The sequence below is a fragment of the Macrobrachium nipponense genome, chromosome 1, assembly GCF_015104395.2.
Source record: "Macrobrachium nipponense isolate FS-2020 chromosome 1, ASM1510439v2, whole genome shotgun sequence".
NCBI lineage: Eukaryota > Metazoa > Arthropoda > Malacostraca > Decapoda > Palaemonidae > Macrobrachium > Macrobrachium nipponense.
The window spans coordinates 200,158,471-200,170,970 of record NC_087200.1 but is presented as its reverse complement, the minus strand read 5'-3'; the positions used below and the strand labels follow the sequence as shown (position 1 = coordinate 200,170,970).

At 35.0% G+C, this 12,500-nt stretch overlaps 1 protein-coding gene across 3 annotated transcripts in view; it reads right to left on the bottom strand.

The window, feature by feature from the left end:
* Nucleotides 1-12,500, bottom strand: part of LOC135220016 (calcitonin receptor-like) — a gene marked incomplete at its 3' end in the record, with an annotated part of 456,589 nt that overhangs the window by 193,413 nt on the left and 250,676 nt on the right. For all 3 annotated transcript variants that reach the window (XM_064257312.1, XM_064257311.1, XM_064257314.1), the window contains 1 exon segment: nt 11,206-11,370. In XM_064257312.1, coding sequence (XP_064113382.1) covers nt 11,206-11,370 — 165 coding nt within the window.

Genomic DNA, 12,500 nt, shown 5'->3' with positions numbered 1-12,500 from the left:
TATCAATGAGTTCATTTTGGGGTATATCAGCATATAATGAATAAGATGCTCGCTTTAATCATCTTTTCGTACCTTCAGATCATAAATAGGAAACGCTAAATGCGTCTCCAATCGATTAAATGTCACTTGGCAAAGACCACCCTTCCCCCCCCCCCCCCCCTCTCTCTCTCTCTCTCTCTCTCTCTCTCTCTCTCTCTCTCTCTCTCTCTCTCTCTCTCATACCTAAACTGGACCCCATTGGCAATGACAAAACTTATCCATAGCAGCAATTAACACAAATAAAAAAAAACTGACACAATCAGTTCCAGATTTTTTTATTTTATTTGCTCATTCGTATCGGTAACTTTACCACTGTAACCCAATATCCCTGTACCCAATTACAGGATGTGTCAATTACAAGGTGTTAAAAATACCCGGCGCCGATGCTAACAGCCAATTAGAGACGGCTGAGGTGATTAGCTGGGTTAGTACATACTGGCTAATATCAATGATTTAAGAAGGCAATGAAAGAGTGAAACGTTTATGTATGTGTGTGTGTGTATATATATATATATATATATATATATTATATATATAGATAAAATAATCATTTAAACATTATGTATACCATAGGACGAGGTTTTCCCCATGTTACTTCATGGTGGTTAAAGTTACTATTCTACCTAGAAAAAGTTTCGAAGAAAAATAATTCAATTAAATTTTATTAAAGTGACTTGAAATGAAATCAACCTTTACGGATTTATATATCTTGTTCGTTTTTATTATATGATCACTGATAAAAGTTTAAGTAAAACAACTAAGCTTATCAAAAACCAAACAGTGTGTGTGTGTGTGTGTGTGTGTGTGTGTGAGAGAGAGATGAGAGAGAGAGAGAGAGAGAGAGAGAGAGAGAGAGAGAGAGAATTCCTCTCTACATCAAGAGTTATAGATTGAAGACCAATATCGTGATGGGTATTTGTACATCTAACGTACGAATAAAGAGAGAGAGAGAGAGAGAGAGAGAGAGAGAGAGAGAGAGAGAGAGAGAGAGAGGAGAGAGAGAGAGAGAGAGAGAGAGAATTTTTAAAAATAAAGAATAGAATGCCAGGGGACTGCCTGGATTTTGCACTGTTCCAGCAAAGAACGTTGATTCCATTTGAGCCTTCGATCAATTCTCTTCTCCATATTATAGGCCTCCTAGGCCTAAATTTTTCCAGCCTTTTAAATCACACACTGATTTCCCTTTGCGTTCTTCCTCTCTTGCTGCTGAATATTGTTAAATAAATACATCAAGTTCCAAATATAAATAATGGCAACTTAAATACATAAAATTTTTAATTGTTAAGGTGATAAAGGAAAAATATAATAATGATATGAAAGTTAATGATGGGTGTTTATATTAATAAAATTTTATTGGCGACAAATCACATCCTATATAAAGGGGGCAGTCTGATCAAAATACAAAATCGGATTTCTTTTACACACTCTCGTTTTGATGCATAATTTTTCTAAATGAAAAAATGTTACAGAATGTTACATCATAACATGAATCAATGTGGAGAGCACTATTGGAAAGCCACATTTAAATTTAGTTTTAACACTGCTTCTATAAACCCATTTTTGGATATGCTATTAATTTTCAGTTATTTATTATTTATTGTCAACTGATTTCTCACCTACACACTCGCTCCTGAACGTCATATCCTCCGAGACGTTAACTCCCAGATCCCCTTTTGCCAATACCCAAAACTCATTACCATAAACTAAAGTCTCAAGAATCATCCTCGTCTGGCAATATTTACTTTAATTTGAAGTTGTTTTTCATACCCATATTGCTAATCCACCTGTTATGTCTCACAGGTGTGTGAGTACCTGCTGAGGACGTCTATGGTGGAAAAAAAAGGTCAACATTGACAAATCCATGACCCGAGTCTGTAGCCTATCCTGACCTAATGGTATTGCTATGCCTACTCCAAGACCTCGTACCTTATGTTGATGTGAATATGAATGAGGTCACGTATGACACCAGAGTAGGTCAGTGGAAAACCACCATATCTTAAATACTTGAGAAAGCGGGCTATTTTTACTCACATTTATATGTCTCGTTCGATAAAAATAAATAATCCTTGATTAACACAGTCATTTTCAGGGAAAAGAAGATTCTTCCAAACGCTGCAACTTGGCCCAGGATTGGCTATCCTTTTTGTTGCTAAGGAATCCTCATTCTGTTTAGACTGATACAACAGCATCTTGACGGATTATTTATTTATTGATTTTGAAATAAGGATAGTCGACTGTTTAAGAAATTTATTTTTTATTTTTGTGAAGTTTACATAAAGAGACCGCTCCTAATTTGGAAATCAAATTCTTAAGCTTATATATTAATGTGTCCTGGAGGTAATGTGTGTAAACACGCCTTAAAGGAGAGAGAGAGAGAGAGAGAGAGAGAGAGAGAGAGAGAGAGAGAGAGAGAGAGAGAATTATCTACACCCAAACTCGAAAATATATTAGTCTGGGTTTCACAATAAAACTGAAATCCCCCCCCCCCCCCCCCACCCCCATCCATCCCCAACCACAAAATAATTATAATACATAACGTCTCAGCCTCAATTCGTTTCGAGAGAAACATAAATAACGGAACGCAGTTAAATGAGAGACCAATATTTCATAGGAATATGCTTTCACAGGAAATAAATGACGTCTATTCATCCTTTCATTTTTGTCTAAATGAAGATATATGCAGTTTCTTACTTTCTTAACCGGTTGTTGCGCATGACGTGTTCTGTATATTTAAAATGACGTGAATAAAAAAATAAAATTGTCGAAATTCTGAAGAGATATATAAGCCATTTTGTACATGAAGGGATTTGTACGCAGATTTGTTGAAAGAGAGAGAGAGAGAGAGAGAGAGAGAGAGAGAGAGAGAGAGAGAGAGATGAGAGAGAGAGAGAGAGATCAAAGTACTGAGGTAAGGTTCACACACCAAGATTTATTCATGAAAGGATATGTGTTTTATTATATATATATATATATATATATATATTATATATATAATATATATATATATATATATATACACATGTAAGTGTTCTTGTCAGCGTGTACAAATTTCGTTACCTGATAAAAGAGCAAGTCTGGAACCAACTAGACAAATAGTTTGAAGTTTGAATATCCAAGATATATCATAGAGAAAATGTGAGGAACAACTGATAAGGTCACCAATGAAACAAATATTTAATAACAAACCGACATTGTTCCAGAACACATGAATAATAAATTACCAAAACAAATAATACGAAGCGACTCTCAGTGACAAATAAAGGCCAAGAATATCCTCAGGGGAGATGGGGGGTGGGTGGGTTAGAAGGGGAATTTGGCCCCACATTATTAATTCACACAGTCTTGAGAACATTCCCAAAGCCGATTAGATTTCCTTCTACGGTTCCCTAATGGACATCGTTCAGTTCGTATAATAATAAGAGAGTTCAAGTACTGGAGATTACTGCCTTCTATGTTCTCTAGGGGTCGAACTGAGAAAATTATTATATATACATAAACATTTCTATATATAAACACATACACAGACTCATAAAAACTTGCGACAGAACCAAACACTAAGGTACCTCGCTTTGTATATATGTACTTTAACAAATTCAAACCTTTTTTTTTTTATAAAATATATATATATATTTTTAACCGAACCAATGTTGTCTACTCTCAAGGGCCTCTCGAAACTGCTGGCGAATGTAAACTCAAATCCTTCAATATTTGATCACATCAAGGATTCCCTCGATAGGTCATACAACACAGAAAGGGTCACCTGTGATGACCTTTCAAACCTTCCCTACCAGAAGCCCACGAAAGCGAGATAAAAGAAACAAAATACAAGAGAAAGGAGAGAAAGTATCTGGGTTTGAATGATTTTGAAATTGTATTGGCCATGAATGTAATATTAGATTATAATTACAGTCATGTATATTACAGTCATGTATATTATTATTATTATTATTATTATTATTATTATTATTATTATTATTCATTCTAATTGCCCATTTGCGGTGAGGTTGCTAACCCCTGCGACCTACATCAACCTTGCTGCGACCCACCGTAGTCATTACCTACCAGGTTGATATTTCATTGGTTGGTTCAAAGTAGGGGCAATTGCTTAAATCAAATTGGCCGTAGTACTTCAGGCCGGCTCAGAATCGAATCTGGGACATTGAACTGGTAAACCGAATGGCTATTAACTAGACCATGAGTGCATGCATATATATATATATATATATATATATATATATATATATATATATATATACATATATATATATATATATATATATATATATATATATATATATATATATATATATGTGTGTGTGTGTGTGTGTGTGTGTGTGTGTGTGTGTGTGTGCGAGTACAGTTCATTATATTTCCTATGTCAACACATCCCTACCCAACAACAACGAATATTCCAATAACCTTTTCAATACACCAATATTCTATAAATGGCTACGGTTAAATATAAGCTCCATTGCTGAAGAGATTCACCTCAGTGACATTTACGAAAAAAAAAAAAAACAAGAATCAGAAACAGAGCGAAGCTAAATGCAGCCAACCTTCAAACACATCATAGACCGAGCTCGTCAGTGTGTGTGTGTGTGTGTGTGTGCGTGTGTATTACTCTGACCCTTTGCCTGGGATGATCAGACATGCATAAACAGATTACTGAAAGTACATGATGCGAATGACGCTACTTCAGAGGGAATATCTTTACGTTCAGGCTAAGCTATGAAGTAGCGACCATCGCCCAAAATTTTCATATGTGGAACATTCTCACTCCCTGAGGATTCGTGCATTACTAATACAATTTTCCTTCCATTTCATTAACTTGCTGAAATTTTTTATCTATTCATTTATAAGTCTGTTCCCTTTTCTTTTCGGTATTTCCAAATGCCTTCTGTTGCTTCTTTCTAATGAACACCATGTTCTTTGGAAGCTTGATTTTCAAGTCAGTGGCCCCTTTGGTGGGCTTGTCCCATATGAATAGATTCATCCTCTAAATAATAATAATAATAATAATAATAATAATAATAATAATAATAATAATAATAATAATAATAATAATAACGACCAATGCTACAATCAATAATAAGAGAAATCATAACGAAATTATTAAACTGGTGTACTACAATAAATAAAGCAATAAATAAATATTACATCATAGGCGATAACAAGTGCACGATCAGGTTACCTATGAGAGAGAGAGAGAGAGAGAGAGAGAGAGAGAGAGAGAGAGAGAGAGAGAGAGAGAGAGATTTGATTTATGGTCGCTGAATCTGGAGTCACAACAGCTAGAGTCATCATCTACGTGCTGATGTGATTTCATGATTCTTGCAAATGTTTTGCTGTTATTTACTGACAGAATAAATATCACAACCCAAACCAATTTTTTAAACTGAAATCAGCGCATGCAAAGTGAACAATTCGTTACCTATGTGTTTTATTCTTCATGAGAAGCGCTGCTGTTATGTACATCTGAGTCCTTCATTTATTTGTTCGAAAAAATATATGATAAAGTTTCACAAATCTTAAATGATTATGTTTCACACATCTACCTAGAAAGCAAATTATTACCTTGGCCAAGAACTCACTCCTTCTACCTACGACATTTTAAAACGGAAGTGAACCAGTACTTTCCCAAACATAATTAAGAAGAAAATACTTCACTTGACTGTAAGATTTAACTCACGCGAATGTATAATCACAAAATCTCCCGATATCAATTCACAAAATCTTATTGTGAACATCAAAATCAAATTTCATGATCGCAGGAAACAAAATACAATTTCTTGCTAAAAAAATCAAATAAATAAAAAATAAATAGATCTCATACATACGATACTTACAAAGAAAATATATTTGAGGAAAACCAACTTTGATCTTGCAAGTTAAGCTACGATAATCGAATACAATATTTTTCCAAAGGACGTTATAATGATTTTAGTGACAATATAATGGATAATTATTTCCTCTAACACTTGGAAAAAGGTGGACACACCTTTCATTAAAATAATTTTATTTTCTTCATATACATTTTAGCAATAATCAATTATCCCTAGAACAATAATTTCAAGAATTCCAACCAAATGTGTTTTTATAGTCCGTCCAACTAAATTCCTAAGGCGCGTAGAAACTTAAACAAGTAAAAAATCGAGTTTTCTGTACAATGCACAATGCTGTATAAAACCATCAACTATGAATGGTAGCCCTCCAGTTGCTCACCAGATGCAGTAGAGTGAGGGTGCGTCCCGTGGCTCCGGAAAGCGCTGCCAGATGCACGATCCATGGCAAACTTCAACCTTACATGAAATAAAAACTGCTGAGGCCAGAGGGTTGCAATTTGGTACGTTTGATGATTGGAGGGTGGATGATCAATATACCAATTCGCAGCCCGCTAGCCTTGGTAGTTTTTAAGATATGAGGGCGGACGGACAGACAAAATACTTTTCTTTAAAGGGAAACTAAAAAGATAACCCGTCGACCAATTTCCTTTGTAATAATTACAAATAAGATGAGAAGAATCATGCAATCCAGTAAATTACTTTACCGTCGTGACGTCACTGAAGTGGATTATTTTTAAAGCGGATTTTTATCCCGGTTACGTCAGTCTCCGGACGGAATGACGTCATCAGGCTGCGCAATAATAATTATACTCAGGGATGCGGCCGTAACAACATCCATAATTATACGCACAAACACACCTATATATTATATATATATATATATATATATATATACTATATATATATATATATATATATATATAAGCATACATAGATATACTGTATATATACACATCAGAGCTCTCAAATCAAAATGCCAAATCCACCTATCCTACTATTCCAAGCATTCTAGCATCGCTGAATCCTGTCAACTTGATAACAAAATCACAAATTCCCTCTGAACTGAGAACAATGATGACAGTGAAAAAGTTCATCCAAGGTTCATTTACGTTTTTCTGGACTATCAATGTTCGACTCGACAAAAAAAAAAAATAAAAAAAAAAATAAAAACGACTACTGTGAGACGAGACTATTGTTTACATACAATTCTATTGTGTTGCTTACTATCAACTTTTTTTATTTTCTATACCTTCAAAAAATAGGTAGTTAATAGAAAAATACTTTTAAAATTAACTGAATTTGGTTGTACTTTACATCGTAATGGGCTAAAGAACAAGTGATTCTATATAAAAAAAAAAAACACACACACACACAGACCTGTACCGTTGTATTAGCAAACTAAATCGAACTGGAATAAAAAAAAATTAGGCCAAAGGCCAAGCTCTGTGGCCTATGAGGTCATTCACCGCTGAAAAGGAATTTAACAGTGAAAATGTTAGAAAGGTGTAACAGGAGGAAAATCTCGCAGTTGTCACGAGAGGGTGGAAAGTATTATGCAATAAAGAGAATATGAACAGAGGTACAGTAAAAAGAAATGAAAGAGGTTGCAGCTAGGGGCCCGAGGGACGCCGCAAAGACCCTTGAGTAATGCCTACAGTGCACCGCGTGAGGTGCACTGATGACACCTGCCCCCTACGGATTTAGCAAACTACAGACCCTTCTTAACAACAACAACAATAATAATAATAATAATAATAATAATAATAATAATAATAATAATAATAATAATAATAATAATAATAATAATAATAATAATAAAAGCTTCACTTAATTTAATTTCTGATTTGCACAAAGAAGGTACTTGTTGCAGAGTTAGTGGACAACTGTAAACAGAAGTAATTAACGGAAATTATCATAGCGCCATCAGCACAAGCTTTCTCTTGGGAGGTTAATAGCGCTTGAAAAGCACGAATCACCCGAAATCTTGGCACGTTCCTTCAAGATCCTGCCAAGAATTTATGTTGCTAGGCGCTTGTTGTGAATCAATATGAACAGCGGATTTGTTTGTTCGTTTGTTCGCTGTCGAAGACTTCAAAGGGTCATTCCCTTCTGCCTTAACTTGCTCCGCAAATATGTGTTTTGAGAAACTAACGAATCCTACATCACATTCTCTTTCAGGGATCTTCTTTTTCGAGCTCTTTCGTCTCCTTTTCATTCAAAGTTTTATTTATAATAAATATAATGATTATGAGCGCAGCTATACGTATACGTAAAAACTAGTATTCAGCATTTCTGTGACAGCTCGCTATCTCTCTCTCTCTCTCACACACACACACACACACAGTCAAGGTCTGCCTGTCCTTCTCTCTTTGAATCTATTTTCAATTAACCAAAACTCGAGTAACTTCTAAGAGAGAGAGAGAGAGAGAGAGAGAGAGAGAGAGAGAGAGAGAGAGAGAGAGAGAGATCTAAGACCTTCACTGGGAGAGACTTACCATGTTTATCGAACAACGATTCTAACCTATCACATCTCGATTGTCGTCAACAGCTTTACCGCCCAATTAACAAGCACCAACAACAAAATGCAACATACAACCACAGCAACAACAACAACAACAAGAAAAACACCTCTCTTCTCTTGATATCACCACCACCCTGCGCGAGAGAGGGATGATAATATACCCTGTCAGTCGATTCATCATCTTCCCCTTCTTGTAAACACCGAATCTTCAGCTCTCCATTTCACTGGCTGTCTTAAATTATAGTATTAAATCCACATTCTGGATTTCCAAATGGTTAATATTATGCCAGGGAAAGGTGTGTATATATATATATATTTATATAGATATATATATATATGATATATAGATATATATATATATATATATTTATTACTACAAATGTCCTTTAATATCTAATTCGCTCTACCTCGGAATTGATATATGTTCATATATGGGAAGAAGAATTCCCCTTCGGTTTACATTATATGAATATATATCAATTCCGAGGTAGAGCGAATTAGATATTAAAGAACATTTGTGTCTCGAATAATTTATATATGAATTACGTGATGTGATAATTATTCATATGTATATAAATATATATATATATATATATTATATATATATATATATATATATATATTTAGATATATATATTTACAAAACATTATTAATTAATGCTCACCCAAGTAGGCTTTCCAAGGTCACCCAAACCATCCCCTTCGAACAGCCGATGACCTAACCAAAGCCCAACGAGCCTTGAGGTAAACAACAGAATCACCGAATATTCATCAAGGACGCCATCGCTGACACCATGAATCATGAAGCACAAAGGCGGGGGGGGTCGTTTTGCGCGCCATGGAGGAAGTTCATCATCAGTCATGTCCAGCTTCCGCCCTCAATGCATTGTGTCTCGTGGGTCTGATAGGATACGTGACACACGAGGTCATTTATCGCAGTTTTGGTAACTATTAGTGCTTGCGCTTCTGCGCGCGCGGAGCCTATCTTGTTTACATGTCTCGGTGGCATCTGCTTCGTGTTAACGGTAGGCAATGTATGTGCATGACACACACACACACACACACACACACACACACACACACACATATATATATATATATATATCTATATATATATTACGTATAGCGTGTATCTATATATAGTATATATATATATATATATATATATATATATATATATATATATATATATATATATATATATTACGTATATGTGTATGTATATATAATATATATATATATATATATATATATATATATATATATATATATATATATATATATATATATATATATATATATATATATATGTACAGAGAGAGAGAGAGAGAGAGAGAGAGGCCACACACTTATATTAATAGTTACAATTAAGACTCACTGGACGTCATAAAGGACCATCACCCAAAATCGCCCTCAGCATGAATCGGTAATGTGCCTCCGGATCATTTACGCAAATGCTACTACGCATTACAGAAATCTCCGAGGACTTACTACAGCTGTCATTATTCGGGCCGAGAGCAATCGATCGCGGGGATTAATTCAGCCGTTCGCAGCAGTATCTCGGCACTTAAGACTAAATCGGCGTCAATTTGCTTCATAATGACGATGGTACGCGACCCGGTGTACGAAAAGACTGCGTTCGTCCAAAGGGTTGTTATTGAATTTCAGTTACGCTTTTGTTTTCAGGTGTAAACATTTGTTTTCAACATAGAAATTAATGAAGGCAAAACAGAACACAGATTCAAGCAAACACAGACACACACATAATAAATTTACTATATATATTATATATATATATATATATATATATATATATATATATATATATATATAATATCTATTATAATACATGTATATACAGGTATACTAAACAGCATGATTAAACAAAATATGTATTTATACATTTTCAATTAAAGTGTCCTCCTTATACGTCAAAATGAAGGAATAATACATACATAGACATCTATGTAAGGTGTGTAAATACGCGGAATATCGTTTGGGAAAAGAAGGCTTATGGATAAAACCCCTTTTCAAAATAAAGGCAAAAAAAATAAGATAATTATGAAGACTTTTTTGATTTTGTGTAAATTATACAACTGAGCGGAAAGGCTAACATGGTATATTGGATTTAAATTTGCTTATTTCTTGGAGAGATAAGTGAAGAACCATCAATCCACAACAAACCACCGAATTAAACTGCACTTACCTTTGATGAATATCATCATAAAACGTTAGTAAAAACACAATCAAAACAATTACAGAGGGTTCAGGCGAAATAAACCAAGCCAAAACAATAACAAGACACAAAGTACCGAAAAACTATAACTCTGAGCTTGATATCATGGCAAAGTCAAAAGGAAAGAAAAACAAAAGGCTCAACATGATCTCAGAGTAAGAGGAAAAGGAAAAAAGTCTGAACTTAACCTCAAAGTATTAAAAAAAAATTCTGAACTTAACCTCCAAGTATCAAAAAAAAAAAAAAAAAAAAAAAAACACCTCAGAGTAAGAAAAAAATGTAAAAAAAAAAAAGTCTGAACTTGACCTCAGAGTAAGAAAAAAATGTAAAAAAAAAATGTCTGAACTTGACCTCATAGTAACAGGAAAAGAAAGTCTGAACTTCACCTCAGAGTAAAAGGAACAAAACGTCTGAACTTGACCTCAAAGTAATATAAAAAGAAAAAAAAAGGTCTGAAATTGACCTCAGAGTAACATAAAAAGAAAGAAAAAAAAATCTGACATTGACCTCAGAGTAACCGAAACAAAACAAAAAAAGCAGAAAAAACGTGACCTGAGAACACTCACCGAAATCGGGGTCGGGCAAGGGCATGGTGTCGTGAAGGGCCTCGCATTCCTCCCGCCTCTGGTTGACCTCGTCGGGCTGCTGGCCCCACAGGCGAGTATCCCCGGAGGAATTACTGGCAGCCTTGGGCGCCAGTTCCTCATAATTCCACTCCTCCAGGATGGATGCTGGAACGAATAGAGAGAAAGAGAGAAGATAAACGTAGATGAAAAAAAAAATATTTAATCATTAATCAAAGAAGTATTATTCAATCATTGATAAGGGAAGTATATGCATACAGTAATTTACAAATGAGTTATAAAACAGTGTATGTATACATACACATATATAGTTATTATATATAAAACACAACTAGATAGAAAAACAACCTGAGAGAGAGAGAGAGAGAGAGAGAGAGAGAGAGAGAGAGAGAGAGAGATAAAAACCTGGTAAGAGAATAAAATATAATGAATCAAGGAAATATACCAATACAATAATTCACAGATATGTGTGTGACAGAGAGAGAGAGAGAGAGAGAGAGAGAGAGAAGAGAGAACCATCACGCCCCAATTCTCCCAAATCAAATAGGAACTTCTAGACTCTAGAAATTCCAACAATCTCTCCATCTCCGTTTCTTTCTTTCTTTCTTCTTCTTCTTCTTCTTCTTCTTCTTCTTCTTCTTCTTCTTCAGAGGAAACCTAACAGTTAATTCGGCGTAAGGAGAGAGAGAGAGAGAGAGAGAGAGAGAGAGAGAGAGAGAGAGAGGGGAAAAAAAGTTTGGCGAAGAAACTCATTATATCTGTAATTAGCGAAGTTCCCCCAGTAGTCATTTACTTAATGACCCTGTAGCTTCTCTGATGAGTAAATTTACCCATACTCTATTTGGGCTTAATGGGCTGTATCACACCTCCAGAGTGACGAGAGAGAGAGAGAGAGAGAGAGAAGCAATGAATAGAGATACACACAAACAAATTCCCAAATGAGAGAGAGAGAGAGAGAGAGAGAGAGAGAGAGAGAGAGAGAGAGAAGCAATGAATGGGGATATTCACAAACAATGAATTCCCAAATGATTGTGAGTGTGTGTGTGTGTGTGTGAGAGAGAGAGAGAGAGAAAGAGAGAAGCAATGAATGGAAATATACACAAACAATAAATTCCCAAATGAGTGTGTGTGGTGTGTGTGAGAGAGAGAGAGAGAGAGAGAGAGAGAGAGAGAGAGAGATAAAACTTTGAATGAGAATAAAACATATGAATGATTGGACTAGACATATATACACAATAAAATTCAGAGAGAGAGAGAGAGAGAGAGAGAGAGAGAGA